The sequence below is a fragment of the Gymnoscopelus microlampas genome (assembly GCF_963454915.1).
Source record: "Gymnoscopelus microlampas genome assembly, chromosome: 22".
NCBI lineage: Eukaryota > Metazoa > Chordata > Actinopteri > Myctophiformes > Myctophidae > Gymnoscopelus > Gymnoscopelus microlampas.
The window spans coordinates 14,019,537-14,043,488 of record NC_139959.1 but is presented as its reverse complement, the minus strand read 5'-3'; the positions used below and the strand labels follow the sequence as shown (position 1 = coordinate 14,043,488).

General features: G+C 42.0%; 1 protein-coding gene across 1 annotated transcript in view; it reads right to left on the bottom strand.

Annotated features, from left to right (window-relative positions):
* Positions 1 to 23,952, bottom strand: part of prex2 (phosphatidylinositol-3,4,5-trisphosphate-dependent Rac exchange factor 2) — a 160,083-nt gene extending 136,131 nt beyond the window's left edge. Inside the window, exon 1 of the mRNA XM_084048787.1 lies at positions 23,338 to 23,952. Coding sequence (XP_083904913.1) covers positions 23,338 to 23,475 — 138 coding nt within the window. The 5' untranslated portion in view covers positions 23,476 to 23,952. The remainder of the gene's footprint in view (positions 1 to 23,337) is intronic.

The window sequence follows — 23,952 nt, the reverse complement described above, 5'->3', positions numbered from 1 at the left end:
TCTACATCTACAGTGAATACCACATCTAAAGACTTACTGAAATGAGACAGAACCTAAATATGCGCTACTGTACGACCAGACTTTTAATTGCAGACTCAAAGTATCACATCCTTTTCCTCGTATAGAATTACACTGAGTAGTGGTTTGGGCAATTTGGCCAAACTGCCTTGAGGTGAAATGAGTGACAGGCTGACAGGCCTGGAGGCCATGTTCACATTCTTCACAATGCAGCCTATTGTGTGATGAGATGGTGGGATGGCGCAAACTGCAAAAGAAAACGCTCCGTGTCCTTTAGTCCAGTGTTTCCCAAACAGTGGGTTGGGACCCATGTTTGGGTCACGGACCAAATTGTATGGGTCTGGAGTAAATGTCCCCTTTTTTTTCTCGTTTCTTACATTTAAGAAAATATATATATTATTTCAAAAGAAACAAAAAAGTTTAAACAAAAACATCTCAACTTATCAAGTATTTCATAAATAAAAAAAGAAAGATTTTAAACAACGTTTAAGAGGTAGTGAAAATAGCAGATCTACAAGCTCACAATGCGGCACGAAGCGACGCATCGTGCGCTTGTAGATCTGCTATTTTCACTAGTTTGGGTCCCGGGCAAACAACCAATTTATCTTTTGGGTCTTGAGCTAAAAAAGTTTGGGAACCACTGCGTTAGTCTGTGGTGACATGGGGGGGGGCAGGTGGGGAGGGAGAAAGAATAGTCTGGCTCCGGCGTTCTGTTGTTTCCATGCCGACCGAACACTTACTGTAAAGCGTGCGCACTGTGGGCCCGGCCTAGTTCCTGAGAAAAAGTTCAGGACACACTGTGTGTGAATGGACATTATGCAACCACACTGGCCCCCAGCATCTCTCTCTCTCCAACAAAACTGAAATGGTAGCTAGAATGAGCGGAAGGCAAGGGCCCGGTTCTTGTGAATGCATGTTTTTTTTTGTTGCTTTATCGCAGTGTGAGTGTCCCTGGATCAGACCTGTCCTGTCTGAAAAACACTAGGCCCGCTGCTGGCTTCCTGACACCAGTAAACAGACAAGTGATGTAACAGGAGGACAATAACAGAGAGCCCCGCATGCTCTTCTGAATGAACACAAAGGAAGAGAGACAAGAACGGCAGATGGACTTCCAGTATTAATGAACTCTATGTCTGTATGCGTTGTGTGTGTGCACTGCACGCCAAGCCAATTGCACATGAATGAATGCACAGAATGTGAAAAGGAAGGGAAGAGAGACAGATGAAGGAGGAAAATAAAACAGGGGAGGGAAAAAAGACAACAGGAGCATGTCTTTTCACACACACACACACACACACACACACACACACACACACACACACACACACACACACACACACACACACACACACACACACACACACACACACACACACACACACACACACACACACACACACACACACACACACACACACACACACACACACACACACACAGCTGCTGTGATGGGAATACACATCCCATCCCACCCAGAGTGGAAAACACAGCTAAACATATTCACCAGAACAAAATTATGCAGCAAATTGCTTTGACAAAAAGAGAGAGAAAAAAAGAGAGGAAGGCAAATATCTGACTGCCTCCATTCTGAAGAAAATGTGTTTGAGTACAAGTACAAAGCCGACCTCAAACATCTGTTTGCGCATTTAACTCCAATTCAGGGTCTGTTTGATGTATTGCATCCAAAACAGCCTCTTGGGGGTCTCTGAGGATAAACAGGTTAAACATAGCCAGTGTTGCGCAAGTTACCCCGGAAGAGTACTAAGTTACTAGTTACTTATTACTCCTTTAAAACGTTAAAATATTACTTACTACTTGCCGTCAAGAGAAACTAGTTAGATTAAAAGTCAATATTACCATAATTACTTTGCACATACGCATTACATCATAATTTTGCATGCTTAAAAATAACAGATCTAATGCCCCATTATGTTATAACCATGGCGATGTACCCCGGTAAGAAAGAAGTCGACTCGCAAACCTTGAAACCCTGGGTAAGGGTTAACCCTGAAGTTACCATGTAAATTAACCCTCAAATCCAGCTTCATAGCACAGCCCCCTTGAAGACCAGCAAACGTCTGTCCAATAAACGACCGACCGTTTCAGCTGCGTGACATTTGTTTACCATGTTTGGATGCGGTTGACAAAGTGCAATGTGAATGCAAACCAAATAAAATAAAAAATGCGACAATGTTGCAATTTCAGCCACAAATCGCAGTCTACTGAACTATAAGGTCTGAAAGCACGCTTAGTAACTTGGATTAATAACTGTTTGGCAACTGCAATAAGTTAAGGAAAGTAATATTATTACAGTAATATATTACATAGTAACTAGTTATTGCCCAACACTGAACAAGCACAGTGATTTTTTTTCTAAATGTTTAAAGGAGAGGTGTCAATCTGCACACTTGCCCGCTAGTGGACCCATTTCTGCTGCCATGGCTTTGTTGGAAAATATTCACATGATTGGGGGGGGGAAACGGCGCAATCCAAATCCACCGGCTATCAGGTCACAGGTATAGGCTGTCACACTGTGGCAGAATGAATGGACTGTCCTCACAGACTATTGGACAAACTGTCCCTTTTGTGCACTGATAATTCACTGACTGTCTTTGTTGTCTCTTAACTGGGCTACTGGCATGCCCCACACACACACACCCACACACAGCATCATTTTTGCAGAGAAAAGTTAAAAATATGTGGGTCCGATATGATCACTGACCGGAACACTAGAACCACGTAATCCAGTGTATCTCAACGCTCTGTCAGTCACAAACAAAGAAACTCTCTCTTGATAGCAAATAATCAAAGGCCAGAGGCCAGACATGGACAAACAAACAACAACAGCCTTATGGCTTGGCTGCACAAACCTCCGGAGTGAACCTCTAGACCGTGAAGGCATGTTCACTGATGTGATAGCTGGTGGTTGGAGGTGCGTTTCGGAGGAGCCAAATTCATAAAGAATGGACCATGAATTGTGCATCACTTACGCCTGCTGCCCTGTCTCAAGGTCTGATTCACAAAGTATATTGCACTAATTATATGACAAACATGCCCCATAAGGTTTTGCATCTGATTGCAATGATCAATATGACAATGTATAAACGGTGGCTTGGTATGGGTGTAAGAAAAATATTGATCCACATGAGTATTATGATATTATGTATTGATACTTCATGGATTCTCCAAAACCCTATCAATGTTTTTTTATTAATTCAATGTTTAGCAGTTTTCCTAAACTTAGATTATTTTGTATCACAAATTTTATATTGCCTTACAGCATTGCAATATTTTGATTCGCAAACCCTGTATTGTGATACATATATTATTGCTGGTTATTGCCAGCTATCTATCTGACTGTCACCAAGGAGTATGTGGAGCTGGTGTCAAGGTGTTATGTAGGCAGTGGTGAGCTGTGGATTTTTGAACTATGGGTACTCTATTTTATGACGTCACGTGCGCGCGCACGCGCGCGGGCACGTGCGTGCGCAAGCATGTGCACATAGCCACTCAGCTCAGTGCTAGTTGAAATACTGTATTCAACATGTGATTATTAATGTATTTATATTTCTTATTATTTTTGTTGCATTGTTAATTTTTTGTTTTTATTTTTGTTTCAATTAATTAATTATTTTATTTTCCTTTTAGTTTTATATAAATGCCCTTTACATAGATTCACCCACACATAAGTGCTTAAAATAATCAGTCAACTTGTCTTTACTTGAATTACTTTTTTTTAAGACTTACATTGCTTTCAAAACAGTGTTTTTTAAAACAAGTTAAAAAAAATAAAAAAATACCCTTTTGCTACTCACCAAAACAAAGACGGTTTTATGGAGTTGAAAGCCTACTTTACTAAATAGGAACACTGTGAGCCCCCACCTCACGTCTAAAATACACTTTTTGGACAGAAAAGAAAATATTTCACCGGAATTAAAACCTGTTTTTGGTTACTCCACAGTGCCCTCTACAGATCTGGTCAATGGAATTTTCCTATTGACCAGATTCTTCCTTCCGGTGAAATATTTTCTTTTCTGGCCAAAAAGTGTATTTTATACGTGAGGTGGGGGCTCAGAGTGTTCCCACTTAATATAATAGGATTTCAACTCCATTAAACCGTCTTTGTTTTGGTGAGTACCAAAAGCGTTTTTTTTTATTTTACTACAGACGAGAGGCTGCGCTACCGCGGTACGAGGGGAAAGAATCTAAAGTACCATAGCGTTAAGGAGAACTCCTTCTAACGCTATGGACCAGAGCTAGATAAGGATGCATTTGTGAGTGTCTGGTAGGCTACCAGCTCTTGTTATGCAAAGCAGCCAGGTTGAGGCCATTGTTTAAGGTGTTAAAAACGGCTCGCCCCTGAAGGTGCGTTGTTGTGTTAATGATTGACTTCTCGCGGGCGGCTGACGTGTGTGCTCGCGAGTCCAGCCCCCACAGTCTCAGAACTAAGGGTACGCCGTACCCCCCCCCGTACCCCCTACAGCTCAACCCTGTATGTAGGCCTAGCAAAAAGTCTGAAAGAAAAGAAAATATGCCATGCCAGTTGTATTAGAGCCACTGGACTCAGCCATCAGCAATTTGATATTAATTTGTCTGAAAATAATATTTTACACAGCCTTCCCATTCAGTTACCACCCACTCTCTGAATTTTCACTCTTAACAGCGATGTCTGGGTGGCGCAGGGGTAAAGTTCCTGCCCACCACTGCAGAGATTTGAATCCTCTGCAGTGCCTCCGGCTTGGCCGGGCGCCCCCAAAGAACACAATTGGCTGTGTTCATGGGAGGGAAGCCGGGCGTAGAGAGCGATCTGTCGCTACACTAATAACTCCTGGTCAGGGCACCTGTTCAGCGAGGCGTGGACTAGAAAGAGTAGTGTGTACTGTATACGTCCACTGCATGCGTTATGACCTCCTGGTGAAACCTCTCACTGTCAAGGTTAGTTTTTCTGTGCTCTCCCTAGGACCAGCTGTAGGAGTAAGCAGTGACACAGTGATACAATACACACAGAATTGGAAATTGGTATAATGACAACATTTGGGAAATAGACAATTTCACTTTAACTACATGCGGCTAGCGTTCGTGTTTGTTCGTGTTTTGTTTTGCAATGAGGCAAAATTTGGTACAAAATATATGCGTATTACTTAATTTACTCTTGCAAATAGCACCGGAGCACAGAGACGCTATTTGCTTGGCAACACGGTTAGGAATGCATTTCACCCTGTCAAAGCATGTGGCTGCTTTGACAATTCCATGGTTTCTTTCAGCCTTATTTGCAAGTGTAAAAACGTACCCACTATGCATGTGTATTTTACGTGTTTGCAGCGTGTATGTGCGCACGCACATGCTTGTAACAGTGACGAGACAGCAGTTAACAGGTGCGGCAGGAGCCTGGGCTCTCAGGCAAGCTCTCAACACCACCTGGCTCTCTCTGGATTTGGTCGTGTGTGTGTGTGTGTGTGTGTGTGTGTGTGTGTGTGTGTGTGTGTGTGTGTGTGTATGTGGATTTGGCCGTGTGTGTGTGTGGGTGTGGGGGTGTGTGTGTGTGTATATATAACGGAAATAGGGAGTGCGTGCAGTACAGAAAGAGGATGAGAATGTATGGCAGACAAAAAAGAAAAATTAAGAGAGAGAGCTAGAGAGTGTGTGTGTGTGTGTGTGTGTGTGTGTGTGTGTGTGTGTGTGTGTGTGTGTGTGTGTGTGTGTGTGTGTGTGTGTGTGTGTGTGTGTGTGTGTGTGTGTGTGTGTGTGTGTGTGTGTGTGTGTGTGAGAGAGACAGGGTTGTTTGGCCGCTCCCTAACACACCTCTGAGTCTACTGGGAGGAAGTTCTTGCTGGTGGGAGGAACTGTGTTCTTAACTAGGAATTAAAAGTTACGGTTTACATTCTACTGTACTGAAGTCTCTCTTACACAGAAACACATTCATTTCTGTTTTTAGTACCATTATACTGTATTTTTCGTAACTTCTTAAACACGCTACACTATGCAGCCTGAGTGTTGTGGTAAAAAGTCATGAACGGACCCCAGGTCTTATAGAATTTTTTATGAATAATAATTATTATTCTTATATGCGCCCATGGACAAATAATACAAACACAGGTGTGCCTTGACTTGACACAAACACACGAAAACGCATATGGAGATTCAGTTGTCCAGAACCACAGATATGCCCATAAGCATACCACAACCGATATGCCCATATATGGGCAAATACTGATGACATCAGAAATGGGAATAAAAAAGGGACACAGACAGACGGGTACAACGGATCCTCTGACAACAGGTACAACGTATTTCATAACCGAGTGGAGCATGCATTCACAACTTGCATCGTTCCTGATTCACATCGTTCCCGACTTGCGTGGGCACCGGTCTAGTATTCGTAGCACGCACACACACACACACGCACGCACACGCACACACAACGCACATGCAAATTCCTACAGGGTTAAGACAAACCTTCTCTAATGCTGACAGACCATAGACAGTCAGTCAGCCTCTAATGGTTCAGAGCACAGAAGGGGGACAGCCAAGGAGAGAGAAAAAACTCCCAACAGGTTCCAATGACACCTTCAGGAGTCATCCACAGCGTCCCATCTCATTAGCTTTTTGGCACATTTTTAAAAAAAAAGGAAGAAAAAGGGTCCAACAGCCCTTTTCCTCTTCTGGGAATGTGTACACAGGAAACAGACACTATAAATACAGCCTGGAATGTTAATATGTTCATCTTGGGAGTGTCTATAAGGCTCATCTGCACGCCTCCACACTGGCCCTCTGGTTTTAATTAATGGCAGACAGCGCACAGTGTATTTATTCTTTTACAGGATCTCCTTCTGTTGAACAAAAGCCTGCCTGTCTCGAAGGAACGCTTGTAAGCAGTCATTCGGAAAATCTGCCAGTCTGCAAATACTGGAGGATTATGACAATTACAAAATAAAGTATCAGCTAAGAGAAAGATGCCCGCAGCCTGACACCTTCTCTCAATGTCAGAAATTAATTAATTTGAATTAAAAATAGGAATGCTACTTCACTGCATGTTTTTATTGTTCGGATTAGTGAAAGTGGTTCTTTTTAAGTTGTTATACCCATGGATCAAGTTCACAGTAACAGCAATTAGAAAAGTACGCTGCTCAGAAATATGCTAAAACAAACTCTCCGGCTTTCATCTGTCCAGCCTGGTGGAGACAACAATATCACAGTAGTCTGACCAACATACAGTGCTTTCATATAGGATGTTAAACATACAGTAATTTGTAACACAGCTCTCTGCTGTTGAAAAGGCTGCAAAATATTAAAGGATGACTTCACCCATTTTCAACATATCTTCATATAATTGGTAAAATAAACGATATGGTAAAATAAATTCTACTCTGTGTCTCATAGGAGGGCTGTGGACACTTCAGAAACCCGCCTACCAGTGACATCATCGTTAGGCAGATATATATATATCAGACTCCTTCCTGAAATCAAATGGAAATGAGATTTTCCGGAGGGAGGGGCTTTACCAGGCTAAGTCTATGAAGCTATCTATGAAATCTATGAAAAAGTGTTATACACTACTATGTAGTGTGGGTGTCCCTGCTTCATCTCTCTCACAGCTAAGGGGTCCTTGGCCTGGACTATGCCAACGGGCCCATCTGTCTCAGAGCCAGTTGCACTCACACTGGTTGAGACAGTGAGAAAAGTGAGATGAATACATAATATTATCTGTATCAAACCGTATATACCCCATAAGCTATTGGTATGTTCAATTTCACCCATCGCAGCACTATGGATGCCAGGCGTGTTCAACATTAAGAAGATGGCTTGTGGGAAATTGTGGTTTCAGCCTGTGAAATTGGATGTTAACCCACGAGACAAGTCCCTTTTAACCCATTAAATCCGGGAACACATCTGTGTCATTTTAGATTTCTTTGGCTATTAAAAGATAGCAGATCTACAAGCTCATAGCGTGGCACCGAGTGCCGTGCTGCGAGCTTGTAGATCTGCATTTTTTTGAAAAATCATGAAAATGATGTGCAAATCTTAGAATACATATTTTTAAAGCAAACATTTGTTTAATATTTTGTTCCAGGGACCCCCAGAAGCAAAGATTTGAGTTGAGCAAAAGATTTGCACAAATGTTCAAAATAAAAAATAAAAATAGCAGATCTGGTTAAAATGATGGTCTAAAATGACACAGATGCGTTCCTGGATTGAATGGGTTAAATTGAGAGTTGGTCCTTATAGTCTCAATCTCACGCTATGGCTCCCCTGCAGTCTCCAAGCAACAACTAAAAGAAACCGTTCCCCCATTGATAGCCTGCAATTCCCAAACGCTGCAGCCACACACCAGCACACTCCATCGGACTGCGAGATGACTAAGCAGCATTGTCCAATCTGTGGCGTCCTACCAAAGCATGACTGTCACCCGTCCTGATTGTTCATTTGATTACCACTCTGTGAGCCTCAGTCTGAACTCTGAATCCTCTGCTCCGGAGGCACCGCCATCGATCTCAGCAGCACTGGCAAGGAGATGAGAAACATGCTGCGTCAGCCTCTGTTTAATCCAACAAGACCGGGGACGCATCTGTGTCATTTTAAGATTTATTTGGGCAACTTTATTTTTTTTTTATCGTGAAAATTTGTGCAAATCTTTGAATACATATATTTTTTTTTACATTTTTAACTCCAATCTTTTCTTCTGGGGGTCCCTGGAACAAAATATTTTGAGATATCTAAAAATGTTTTCAAAATCCTAACACAATGTTGCTATATCAGTGGTGCTCCAACTTTTTTATGTCAAGGACCCCCAAAATTAAAAGTTTTGTTCCAGGGAACCCCCAGAAGCAAAGATTTGAGTTAAAAATATATACATATTGAAAGATTTGCACACATTTTCAAGATTAAAAAAAAAAATAGCAGATCTACAATTTCAATTTCATTTCGGTGCTGCGCTATGAGCTTGTATAGCTGCTATTTTTTGAATAGCCAAAGAAATCTAAAAATGAAATGACACAGATGCTTTCCCGGTCTTAATGGATTAGACATGGCAGAGCTGGACGCCATCAATGGAGAAGTTAACAGCTACTGTAGCTCTTCCAGCCTCTCTCTCTCTCCTCTGGCTTTCTCCTTGTCAGTCTCAGACACTCAGTCGCTATCTTCTTCTCTCTCTCTGTCTCTCTTTCTGTCTCTCTGCCCAGGCACCATCATTAGCCAAGTAAAAGCCACTGAGATGTAATCACCCCCTGGCCCATCATTTCTCCTAATCTAACCCCTACTACTGTATTAACCACTTATGCTCTACGTACTTCGTTGTAAGACAAATAGCAGAAACTGCAGATCCACAAGCTTTTATATCCGCTATTTTCAGAATGTTTGAAGAAATGTTAAATGTTTTGAATTTTTGGGGGGACATTTTTGTCTATAATAACATGCCCAAAATAGGGAAGCCAGATTCAAAGTGGTTAACTTCCCCTCTCTGTGGCTCAATGGAAGGACTAGCACACTTCACCTCGAAAGAATAAGGTACTCCTTAAAAAATTAGTTTTATTTTTTTCATTTCATTAGTGTGGTTGACTGTCTATTACCATCTTTACCATTAGTGTGGTTGACCATCTTTACAAGTGTCCTTTTCATTTCCATGGCAACATTTCACTTTATTATACTATGCAATATCACTGGACAGTATGGATGGGAGGGGTTGCAGGTTTTTTTTGTGTGTTGTTTTTCCTTTTCTTCTTTTCTTTGAATTTTGTTGTAAAATAGGAAAAATAAGAATGTAGGCTACATTGTGCAACTTACTAACCGGGACCTGATCCACCTTTGTCTCTGTGAATACATGGACCTGGCGAAGCAGGCCTACGACTGGTCTCAGGGTGGTCTCTACCGCTGAAATCTCTGAAAGACGATGGACTGCTCCGGTATAAAGGACTAGGCTGCTCAACGAGTCTGAACTCCAGCCTCGGAAGCCCCTGTCTCTTTAGACAGTGATGATAAACACGGTGTGGCTCATCCACCCAAGTCTGCGTAAAGGTTCCAGTGACATCTTCAGTGACATCGTGGAAAGTTTCCCTCTTGTGGGACCACTTATTTTAAGTCACTGCAACTTCCACTTTGGCCCCGATGCAGAGAGCCTGACATTAGGTCTCATATTTATGGTCATTTTCCAATAATTAAGGCAGGCTTTTATGGGGGGGGGGGGGGGGGGGGTAAATTGGCAGCACACATGTCATGGCTTTAGCCTAGAAATGAGGTGAAAGGCTAGCGTGAGATTTAACTGTGGGGGCTTACTGGCTGGTGACCACAAAAACACGGTCCAATCATGGGTGTTATACTGTCAGCAACAAATGGTTCCATAGATTGAAACTACCAAAGAAAGAAAGAAAGAAACTAAGAAAGAAAGAGAGAAAGCAACAGAGAAAGAAAGAAGAAAAGAAAATATCTGCTGTCTGCAGACCAAGCATCTGTCGAGAGACAGACAGAGGGACACTTGTCTATGTCTACCCATCAGGGCCTCAACAGCGAATCTCAGCCAAGTCTTTAATTAAATAATTTAAAGGGAAGTGGAATTTCCCATCATGTCTGGCCATGCAGCACTGGCTGTTTATGGATTCTGAGGCCAGAGAGTAAGAGTGGACACATGAATGACATGGAAAGATTGAGTGAAAACCACAGAGGGGACAGGCAGACGTGTCTGCGCATATTACGAGGACAACTCATCAAGAAAGTCTAAATTAAATTTGAAAATACATATACAGTATTTTTAAAGCTGATTCTCGCCAGGCAGCTGCACCACAGACTTCATGGGATATACGAGTTTTAGAGTCCAAACCACATAATTGGTAATTTAGTTCTTTACAGACAATAGCCTTAATTGGGCTAATGAGCAACAGATGAACCCTAAATTGCATACAGTTGTAAAGAATCAACATGTTCTCTGACTTGGTTATGTCACAAAATATGAAAGCTGAAGCACATTTGAAGCCAACCCTTATACAACAGACCTAGTGATCTGAGCAGGTGTATGTGTTTGAGTGCACGTGTGCATGCATGGTACCTGTAGGTGGATGCATAGGCATGCACATTTATTTACCGGTATGTGTGCACGTGTGTGTGTGTGTGTGTGTGTGTGTGTGTGTGTGTGTGTGTGTGTGTGTGTGTGTGTGTGTGTGTGTGTGTGTGTGTGTGTGTGTGTGTGTGTGTGTGTGTGTGTGTGGTGAACCCCATGGCGGGGCATGCTTTGCCAACCAAAACACAGAGTCCCTTGTGAGGATGCCCCTTTCACACTACATGTATGTCCTCACAAGTGTCAACCAGAGTCTTGCCACTCTGCCACTTGTCGCACGTAGGCACCATGTGACCAGGCAGCTGGCATGGGCTGAATCAAAGGCTGCCTTCTCTTCTGGCCAGGAATGAACCACTATCATCAACTCATCCTCCTGCGCTAAACCCACTTGGTGGATTACATGTACGTGCTCATATAACTCATTACTAATGCAATGAAGGACCATGTTGACAAATGGGTATCTGGAGTCAAATTGTGTGTGTGCGTGTGTGTGCGCGCGCGCGTGCGTGCGTGCGTGTGTGTTGCAGCAGGAAACATGGAGCACAATGTAAAGACGGGGAGGGCCAGGAAGGAAGGAAATCCTGCTCACAAAATGGCCACTGAGACAAAAGCAAGGGATCTCTCTCCCTCTCTCTCTCTCTCTCTAAATGAGATGGAAAGGACTGTACACAAAGACTAATAAGAGCTGAAGTGGCCTGAAGAGGGCCAAAATGAAACTTGCTTTGAATGTCACACTCTAAACAGGACAGTAACTTCCATGTTTTGCATCAACTGCACACACATGCACACAGACAAGAACTCTCAGACAAAACAATGTCATGAGTTGAGCAACTCGGGGCTACTTATGGTGTTAGGGAAATCTAAGCAGCACTAAGCACTATAAATTATTATGTACTTAGTCTTATACAATTCAATAGCAGCATTTCTCTTTTTCAATAATATCATACCCAGAAAAATCAAGGTATGCATCGTATTGAATATTCCCCTAATCAGATTTGCTACGTCTAGGGAATTGGCGGATCAATCTTTGATTCATATAGAAGAGATGATGCTCATGATAAAGGATGAAAAGGCAACCAGAAAGCTGCAAAACCTTTAGCAGTGCTAAACTGCCAGATAAAGGATTATCCCACATTGAGTGTTTTAATTGATATGGGACTCAAGACCTCAATGAGGAGAGGCTTCCAATATCGCACAGCTAATCCCTGATATCATTCATCTAATCATCTTTCTGCCTGAATAAAAGAGACAGATTTATATCTTGAAGCCACGGTTCCAGACAGGTCTCCAAGCACACACATTAGAACGCCAAATGCGTGCATGTACAGTGTACACACACACGTACACACACACACACACACACACACACACACACACACACACACACACACACACACACACACAGTCTATGTACATAGCGTAGATAAATTCCAAATCAAATGTATTTGAGTACACACACGGAAAATCACAAACAATAAAGTTGAGAGTGATTTATAAATCCATGTGAACAAGATACGCTAGAATAAAAGGCAGACTGACTGAGGCACTGTTGGTGATTAAACTGCAAGCGACAAAAGCCCAATTTACACTTCGTTCTCACTTAACGAAAACAACTGATTTGCACTTGGAATCCAGTTATTTTCAGCATGAGAGACACGGTCGTAAGATGAAGTATAAGTTAGTTTAAAGCAAGACGCTTCCTCAGCCTGAGGGCTTTACGGTGGGAATGGACAATAGGAGCGATAGTATCTCCTACCTGCATTGTCTGAGAGGAGATAATAATCAAATCCAATTAAACATAGTCAAGGAGGAATAAAAACATATCTTTTTTTAATATACACAATACACATCAGTGGCTGTATAAGTGATTTAAGGCATAGTTAAAGCAAGACAGTCTGATTAAAAAATCAGTCCACTGAGGAGGGAACACAGCCCTAGACTGATTAGGCAGATAGGAATCATAATTATCTTTCACGTAGCATTGGGGGGAAATGTGGTCCTTGTCAACAAACCGTTGAAAATAATGGACGGAACATATGCAACCACCTCTGGGACCCCGGGGTGGAAAAAGATAGAGAGACAGAAGCCAGAGAGAGGGTGAGGGAGAGGAAGCAAGGAGAACGAGAGAGAGAGAGAGAGAGAGAGAGAGAGAGAGAGAGAGAGAGAGAGAGAGAGAGAGAGTTGTAAGACATGTAAGAGGGAACTGAGGTGATAATCAGCCCTTTATAGACAGAGAAAGATGAGAGGAATAAGAACCAGCCAGTGGATTAAATGTGTTGCAGGATCATCAACGCAATGTACCCGACCGTCACTGGCCACTGGAAGGCACTTCATGTTCAGCACTCCAGCACTGACACCAGGACCCCTCAATAACTTGTGACAAAGCTAGTTGAAATGAGTACGATTTCACGTAATATTCCAGACCAATTAACTGGCAACTCCTGCTTGTGCTTTCATCAGGTTGAAAATCTCTGCTTTTAAATCAATTTCAAAACTATTTTGGGCATGTCATTATAGGCTAAAAGTTTACATCATTTTCAAACTTTTTTTCAAAAATAGCAAATCTACAAGCTCACAACGCATTGTGATGTGTTGCGAGCTCGTAGATCTGCTATTTTCACTATTTGTCATAGGACAAAGTCAAGTATAGGGCTTAAGTGGTTAACTGATTTTTAAATTGACTAGTCTCGCGCAGGGTTGAGTGACAAGAACCTACAGATACCGCATAGTAATATAGTAGTACCAAATAGTATTGTAGTGCTGTGTAACTTGTGGGATGATTTAGGGTGATCCAGGATCAGCGCAAAGTAAGGCAGCACTGGCAGCAAGTGTTCCCCAGTGGTACAACATTGTTCAAATTTGTCTTGGCAAAAAACAACAAAAGAAAACATTAATGTCATTGACTGGTTTTTGTATTGAAAAGTAGCGGTTCTGGCACCGTTTAGGCACTGGCATCATTTAAAAGAATACTGGCTTAGCACCCGGTATTGGATAAAACCCAATCGATACCCAACTGTCTCGTGTGGCCAGTCCTCCAATCCTCCTGAAAGAATGGAGATATAGAGAAACTCTCATTTGAAACAGTGGATAGAATGAGTGAGCAGCTCACTCGCTGGGGTGTGGCTGAAAAACGTGATTGAGCGGTGAGGACCAGAGCATCATAAGTGTGTGTTTAATCCATTAAGACCGGGAACGCATCCGTATCATTTTAAGATTTGGCTATTAAAAAATATCAGATATATAAGCTCATAGTGCGGCACTTGAAAAATCGTGGAATCTTTTTGTAAATCTTTGAATATATATATGTTTTAAAGCGAACATTTTTAACTCCGATCTGTGTTTTTGGGGGGGGGGGGTCCCTGAAACAACATATTTTGAGATGGGGGTCCCTGGCCTAATACATATCATTTTGGGTGGTCCTTGACATGTAAAAGTTGGAGCACCACTGATATAGCAACATACTGTGAGAGATAACCATAACATGGTTTAGATGTATTTGGCCGAGGACCCCCATCTCAAAATGTTTTGTTCCAGGGACCCCCCACCCAGAAGCAAAGATTTGAGTTACAAAAGTTTTGCAAAAATGTTCAGAGCAGATCTACAAGTTCATAGTGAGGCACTCGGTGCCACGCTATGAGCTTGTATATCTACTATTTTTGAATTGAAAGAAATCTAAATTGACACAGATGCGTTCCTGGATGGAATGGGTTAAATGCACATGCATGCACAAATGCAAAAGTCCCTTTCTCTCTCTGCAGGTATCTGTATCCCTCTGTGTATGTACGTACGCATACACAGCGAGATGCACATTTTTCTTCTTTTTTCATCAAGCCTGGACACACTGATCATCAGCATCTTCCGTTCCTATTTCCATCAGAGCACCGGGGGCGGAGGGGGGGAGGGGGGGGGGTGTTGGCATGAAGTCTTGAGATTAACAGGCAGGAAGGGGATGAGAACAAGAGGTCGTGAACTTTGGGGTCATCAGCTGTCCATCCAGAGGATACGGTCCTCCTTCTCGTGACCCCCCCCCCCTCGACCTGACCCCATTCGGGGGCTACCACTGGTCATGTATCACACGCAAAATCAACATCAGCGGCCTGATCGGGCCCGTCAGGCCTCAACCAAGATGTAAACAAAGCAAAACCCCAAGACGGAGAGAGGAGCGGAACCTCCATCCATACACAGACGCAGAATAATACAGTACAGTAACACACACGTTGGGGTGGTTGACGTGAACACCTGGGACTGCGAGAGGCAGTGAGTGATCCATCTGTGACTGTTTTACCCATTAGTAGTGATTTCTCAACTCACTTCAAAAACATTTTCACTTGAAAGCTACTATTGATTTACAACAAGAGGCGACATCTTAGCAGGGCCAATTTTATGGATTTTATACGTACAGGAAATGTCCCAGAGTATGTGTGGGTGTGTGCGTGTGCGTGTGCGTGTGTGTGTGTGTATATATAAATAGAGACATAGGGAAAGATCAGGATTAGCGACTGCACAGTTAGTATTAGGATGTCTTGAGGCACTTTCTATTTAATCTCATTTTAACGCACCGTATTATCCAGGTTTGAAACATTAGTTTAGGTGGTGGTTTTCACAGACCCGTAGGCTTTTATTAAGGATTTGGAAGGTAGCTAAGGGACCACTTAACGCAGAACCAAGGCTCTTGGGAATATATTAGCCCAAATTGAGGCTCCGTTTTTTTCCCCCTCCAGAAACAGGACATGAAAGGTTTCCTCCATTCACCAATCTACCATTTCTCCCCTAAAGTAAAGTGCTTATCAAGCAAGTGAGTGCCTTTCAAAGTCCGTCCATCAGTAGCAACAATGGCATAGTGTCTAAAGAAAAACATTCACAGCACAGCGGACCCCCCCGACTAGTGGCGCAATGCAAAGACTTCATTACGCGGAGTGTTTACATTATCGCTTCATTCGTCGCTCTCGACGAGACATTTCTGAGAGCGAATGTCATTTTCTTGGCTCGCGGTCGTCCCAAGATAAACACCAGTGTCCAACTGGCCGCCCACACAATCTCCCACTATAATCGTTCATTATGTAAGGATAGGTCTCTGAGATATCGCAGACAACATCCCATGGAGACTTCCTGGTCCTAAGAGACTATAACTACTGTACATGAACATGTTCACAAGATGGTGCTTTAATTATGGCTCTCCTACTCAGACTTAGAACTAGACAAGCCATTTCCACCCAAAGATTCTCATATTGTATTGACTGTAACTACTTATTTAACCGGGTCCCCTAGGGGTCTGTGCTTGATCCCCTCCTTTTCCTCTCTACACCACCAAATCTCTTCAACGAAAATAGCCGATCTACAAGCTCACAACGTGTTGCGAACTTGTGACCAGTGGTGTAAAGTAACTAAGGACATTTACTCAAGTACTTTACTTAAGTACAATTTTGAGGTATTTTTTACTTTAGTGGAGTATTTTCAATTTTCAATACTTCTACTTCTACTCCACTGCAAATGTTGTACTTTTACTCCACTACAATTATTTAAAACATTTAGTTACTCGTTACTTTGTAGATTTTGATTATTATTACAAAACATACATGAACCACTTCAGCCCTAAATGCATTTCGGCCATTTGAAAATTGCCGATCTACAAGCTCACAATGCGTTGCGTGAGCTTGTAGACCTGCTATTTTCAAAAGATTTTTATACATTCGAAAACTTGTGAAATGGGGCATTCTGCATAATGAGTACGTTTTGGTACTTTAAGTACATTTTTTTCTGACTGTTCACCTCATAGCACATAAATGAATGCACATAATACCATACGGAACATAGCCTCGATATCGAAACCATGGGTTCAAATTCTCGTGACTCCTGTCTCATATGGTCACACACACACACACACACACACACACACACACACACACACACACACACACACACACACACACACACACACACACACACACACACACACACACACACACACACACACTTTCTGTCTCGTCTCTCTACTGCATACACACCATTACCACTCTTTCTGTCTCCTCTCCCTACTGTCAAAATATATACTACACTGCCTTGAAAATAAACTTCAACTTCATTGTCACCTCCTTGGTGCACAGTAGGGATAGGTTTTCTTTGCCATTCTGTATTACAAAACAGTCGATCGCAACCTAGATATGGCCCACCGCTGAGCTGAGACGGCTCTGGAGCCAATTGTTCTAATGATCGTCTGCACGGATCATTGTTCGGCGTGTTGTTTTCCACTACCTTAGTGATACTGTGTGTGTGTTGTTAAACTGAGGTAGATCAGCAGCAACAATCTCTGTACCACAGTTCAACTTCTGCCACTGACCGGAGCCTCATTGTTCCCCAGCATTTCCTAACCTTTAAGGAATTCCTCCACCAGGAAATATGGTTTACAAGAGACGGCATCGGGCCCAGACACTCGCTTAAGAACACCTCCTCTCTTTCACCCCTCTAGCCCTCTGGCAATGTCCAGCACCCCCTTCTCTTTCTCCTTAACTCTTCTGGTAACATCCAGTCTAACTTTTCCCCATGGCTTATCCTACCATGAGGGCCACACAGTGGAGGAGAAGGCACTCACAAGTATCTCTTTCACTGCTTTGAAAGATGACCTCTGTGATGAGCAGCATCTGGCCAACTTGGCTTGAAAAACCCCAGACAAAAGTCATAGACATCATGGCAGGGAGAGTTGTGTTGGCTGCACTGCACACTCTAAGATTTTTAGGTCTGTGTGTGCATGCCATCATTGCCGAGGAAAACATGTAGTTTATTAAAAAGCAGGCTTGTGCATCTTTCTTTGTCAATCACGTTTCATCATCACTTTCAACCAGATGTCCCTGTTCTGGACAAAAACTGTCGAACATTTGTTGTACGACAAAGTACTAGGACTTAAGTGGTTAATACTGCTGGAGTGTAGTGGGTGTGGGCCTGGACTGGAGGAGGAGTGTGAACAAGTGTGCGTGTGTGTGTGCGTGTGTGCGTGCGTGCGTGCGTGCGTGCGTGTATGCGGGGGAGGGGGGGGCTGTCACGATTATGAAATTCTACTTGACGATTAATTGTCGCTCAAATAATTTGCGATTGACGATTTAATTGCGTTTCATTGGAACATTATGAATAAATCTATTTGGCTTTTAGGCTTCTTAAACAAAAGGCACACAGGGCAGAAATGACTTAATAACTTTAAATCATGCAAGTTATAGCCAATCTACAAGCTCAAAACGCATCACGATAAGCTTGTAGATATGCTATTTCCATTATTTCTTTAAATGTTTGAAAATATATGAACATTTTTCAACATGGAAATAATTATGATGATCATGTCAAATAAATTATGCAATTATCTCAAATAATTGCGATTAGGAGATTATGTTAATAATTGTGACAGGCCTGTGTGTGTGTGTGTGTGTGTGTGTGTGTGTGTGTGTGTGTGTGTGTGTGTGTGTGTGTGTGTGTGTGTGTGTGTGTGTGTACACGCGCGTGCGTGCGGCTGGGGGGGCGGCTGGGTCAGACGATGAAAGTGATCAGTATGACATCTTGACCCAGTAGGTTGCCTTTGATCCCACTATCATACTTTATCACATTCATCTGACCCCAGGCCCTCAGACACACTCACAACACACACCTCATCCAGTCCCAGACAGACCCACCGACCCGAGCGCCCCATGACTACCTGACACTCTCCAGAATCGTACAGAAAGATGATAAGAGTGAGTGTAAATATCAGTAGTTTTATCTATATTCCCTCTCTTCTCTCGCCTCTCCCTCCTTTTCCTTCCTCAGGTTATAACGCACAGTTCAACCAGTAAAGTTATCTCTCTCTGTTAACCCATTCAATCCGGGAATGCATCTCTGTAACCACTTAAACCATTATTTTATACTTCGGCTATTCAAAAATAGCAGATATACAAGCTCATAGCGCGGCACTGAGTGCCGCGCTATGAGCTTGCAGATCTGCTATTTTTGAAAAATCTTTATGCAAATGAATATATAGATTTTTTCAAGCTCGCATTTTTTACTCAAATATTTACTTATGGGGGTCCCTGGAACAAAATATTTTGAGATGGGGGTTGACATGAAAAGGTTTGAGCACCACTGATAATAGCAACATACGTTTTTCAGAAAACTGTTGATTTAGAAGACATTTAGAATCGGCCTCAGGTCTTAATGGGTTAAGTCTGATTTGTGTCCGATACCCCCCCCCCCCCCAAACTTCTTCTTGGTCAGAACAGAGTTGCCTTGTGAGGATCAATCAGTTTCTAAAATGAATCCCAGCTCCAGCACCACGGGTGGTGGTGGTGTGTGTGTGTGTGTGTGTGTGTGTGTGTGTGTGGTGTGTGTGGGGGTCAAGAGGATGGAGGGAGGGGGCGCTGCGTTATCCTCCAAACCCCCGGCCAAGATAGATAGCCGATTCCCTGAAGCCTCTCCCAGCCTTGTAGCGCCTATTCCGTTATACTCTAAAAATGTCCTGAATGGTTTCTAAGAAAGGCCATGCAAGATCCGGTTTGGATCAAGAAGGCATCCCCTCCCTGGTTCCACGACCACCCTCCATTGGAACCATCTGTGAAGTAGGGGGGCTGGCAAGAGGAGGAATGTGTGTACACACATATCGTATACATGTGGTTTGGGAAATATAGCTCTCTTGGTGACACCCTACTTCCCCACTAAATTCCCATCGTACGGAGAGGCTTATATGCTGCTGACAAAATACAATGGAAGCCATCCAAACCCATAGCTCGCTTGTTTGGTCATGATATAACAGGATCACATCATCGTGCCCTTTGGGTCACTCTATGCCTGTTCCTTCCTGTTGAGCCTGAGTGACGATGCAATCAACATCATCACCAACCATAACATGTTAACCCATTCAATCTGGGGATGCATCTCTGTCCTTTTAGACTTCTTTGGCTATTCAAAAATAGCAGATGTACAAGCGCTACGAGCTTGTAGATCTGCTATTTTTGGAAAAGTCGTGAAAATGTTTGCAAATCTTTGAATATATGTATTTTTTAAAGAGAACATTTGTAACTCAAATCTTTGCTGGGGGGGGGGGTCCCTGGAACAAAATATTTTGAGATGGGGGGTCTGAGGCTAAATACATATAATTTTGGGGGTCGTTGACGTGAAAAAAGTTTGAGAACCACTGATATTATTATAGCAACATAGGTTAAAAAAAAGGATTTAGGAGACATTTGTAGAATTCCCAGAAGCAAATATTTGAGTTATACAAAATATATATATATTCAAAGATTTGCACAAATGTTCAAGATTTTTCAAAGAAAATTGCAGGTCTACAAGCTCATAGCACTCGGTGCTGCGCTATGAGCTTGCATATCTGCTATTTTTTGAACAGCCAAAGACATCTAAAAATGACACAGATGCGTTCCCGGTCTTAATGGGTTAAACTGTCATTCTTTGTCAAATGTTGTAGCTACAATTAATTACTGAACCACCATCAAATAATAACATTTGTGGACTTTTTGCTGTAACCAAGGAGGCTTTCACAAAGTTGCCCTTCATTCCTTCCTGTCTTTGAGGTCAGTTGTTTTCTTAGTAAGGCCATTAAGCTGCCAGCATGTCATTCTTGTGCCACAGTAGCCAAGTGCTTCTCTCAAGCCCAATTTATCCCAAAAATAACAGCTTTTCAACTTCTAATTCTAAATGATACTGAAATGCATTGCATTTATAGTTGAAAATATGTTATTTTCAGAGAGCTGCACAGCACACTAATACATTGGTGTGCCAACTCTAGAGATTTTCCTTTGAGTCCACCTGTGCCTCCTTGGTTGGCAGAACTGAGAACTCAAGCCTTCTGGGTTAGATCAGAGCTTGGCAAAGGGCACAGACTAGGCTTAGGCTCCCAGGTATTTTAAATGCTGTGTCGTAGTGGGTAGTGGGAGTAATTACATGCACGGAATAGGGATGCTATACAAGCCTCGGGTACCAGCATGCCACATAATGATGCCACTGAACATGTTTATCTCCACTATTCTTTACTTCAATAGCCTATGTCTTAGGCTTTTGCTGCACTGTGCAAGGCTATGTATATAGACTAAACCGAATAGAATTAACTGTAGGCTATTTCTAGTAAAACATAATACAAATTCACTGTCAACAGGCCAAGGCCTTTTAATTGCAAGACCACTTTGGTACTGGTAGATATGCTCTTCATTGACTTACATTGCGTGGTTAAACAGCTCTCAAAGTCACTCTTTTAGCACATAAATGAACACAAAAAAAAATGATTCCGACAATACAGAACATCACCAAACCCAGTAACGTTTTTATTTTATTTCATAAAAATTGTTAATTTCCTGTTGATTTTGCTATTTTTATTAGGAAGAAAACCCGGACTGGATCTGCAGATCCGGATCTTCAAATAGTAAAATCAACAAGAAGTTGACATTTGTATTTAAAAAACAAACAGTACTGGGTTTTGTGATGTTCTATATTGTCAACTTCAACTTTGTTTGCGTTCGTTTACATGTGCTAAAAGAGTGACTTTGAGAGCTGTTTTACCGTACAATGTAAGTCAATGAGGAGCATATTTTTAAAATATCAATTTCTAATCAATGGAGCAATTATCTTGATTTCTCGCCCACCTTTGGAGTTACATCATAGCAAGGTAAATACACAACCCAAACATCTACCAAAGTGATCTTGCCCTTTAAGGTATCATAAAGGAGTGTCAATGTCATAAAAGGTTAAACATAATGAATGCATTAGATTAGATTGCATTTTAAAATGTTATTTTTAGGTATAGGCTACAGGTTGTGAAAGAACTGCAGTTGGCTATGCTTTGACTTTTGGTGGCTGCTTTCTCAATTTCACACTTGCAATGTGAAAAGTTAATTTATCCCTGGAGGGTGTGGTTGGTTTGGAGTGTCACTGCAGTGCATATGCAGCACTGATACATGGACAGTGGAGGAGTTTATGTGATAGAGATCCTCTTCACATCACTAAAACACGAGACACTGGCATCCTTATTCCTGGCTACTTTGACATTGACATCAGTGGTGGAAAAAGTACTCACATTTTTTACTTAAGTAAAAGTATCAATACTGCAATGTAGAAATACCCTGTTACAAGCAAATGTCCGGAATTCAAAATTTACTTGAGTAAAAGTACAAAAGTATTGGTATAAAAATGTACTTAAAGTACCAAAAGTAGAAAGTACTCATTATGCAGAATGTCCCATTTCACAACTTTTCAAATGTATAAAAATCTTTTGAAAATAGCAGATCTACAAGTGAAGCATTGTGAGCTTGTAGATCTGCTATTTTCAAATGGCCGAAATGTATCCAGGGCTGAAGTGGGTAATGTATGTTTTGCAATAATAATCAAAATCTACAAAGTACCTAGAGTTGTAAAATAATTGCAGTGGAGTAAAAGTACAATATTTGCCTCTGAGATGTAGTGGAGTAGAAGTAAAAGTATTGAAAATTGGAAATACTCCAGTAAAGTTTTTTTTTAAACACCTCAAAATTGTACTTGTACAGTACTTGAGTAAATGTACATAGTTACTTTACACCACTGATTGACATACATACAATGCACTGTGTGGACGAGTTGTTGCATGGGAGCCCCAATGTGTAGCCTATAATATGCACCGTGCATACTAAGTAGGCTGAGTTGTTTTGAGGGGTTCCTAGCCATGGATTACACGACGGTCGTCTGTCACGACCGTCATGGATGAACTTCAACCTGGTGTTTGCACTTTCTCCCCTTTGGGCCCGTACATCTACATAAACGTTCAAGTTTCAAATATTAAGTGCTTAGCCCATGACCACGGATGTTGCAATTATGTACGGACACTCTGAAGTACCCGTACTTTCCGTATTGTTCAACAAAAAGCATTTTAATCCGATCGGTGGCCATTTTCTCATAGAGTTATAATGTATCAGAGTGCAATACACCTCCCAACCGATAGGGTCGCGTAGTTGAAAGCATATGGAGAAATTCCGGCAAAAATGGCCATCCGATCGAATTAAAATGCTTTTTATTGAACAATACGGAAGGTACGGGTACTTCAGAGGGTCCGTGCATAATTGTAACATCCGTGGCCATGGGGTAAGCATATATTTGAAATCTGAACGTTTATGTAGATATACGGGCCCATTGGCCCAAAGGGGAGAAAGTGCAAACACCAGGTTGAAGTTCGTCCATGACTGTCATGTTATGACAGTCATGTTTCAGGGCTAGAGGGGTTCCCTTTCTCTTGGTGAAAGTTTTGCTGTCTCTGTATAAAATAAAATAAAACGTTTACTCACCATAAGAAACTCTAGTGTGCCAACATAATCCCGTTCAGTCTTCAACAGTTCATTTAACACACACACTCGTAACCGGAGCTGTTTCTCCAGGTCCTTCCCGCTTTCGGCTCTGTGTTCGGCTTTGCTTTCCTCGGTCATCGTGAGACAGACAGACAGCAGCCTTTAAAAGTTATCTCCAGGTAAAAAGTTGTCAAAACACCCAAAAAGTTATTTCAGTGAAAACGCGTCAAAAGTTTGTAACATGGTTAAAAGTGTGAGTCGGTGAAATTCACTGAGTTAAATAACATTCCGTGGGGAAAAATAAATGCTGGCAATTCTGTGCGAAAACACATTGAAGTTGAATGAGAAGTTGAAAGACAGCCACGGCGTTTCACGGTAAAAAGTTGTCAAACACACAATTATTTCAGTACAAACGCGTCAAAAGTTTGCAAACATGGTTAAAATTGTGTTGTTGGTGAAATTCACTGAGTTAAAATTCCGTGGAAAAGTTAAATAAATGCTGGCAATATTCTGGGTAAAAACACTTTACAAGTTGAATGAAAAGTTGAAAGACACGGTGTTCACACGCCAGGCAGAGCTGTCTGTGTAACAACGGCTTCTATCTGGACAGCAGTC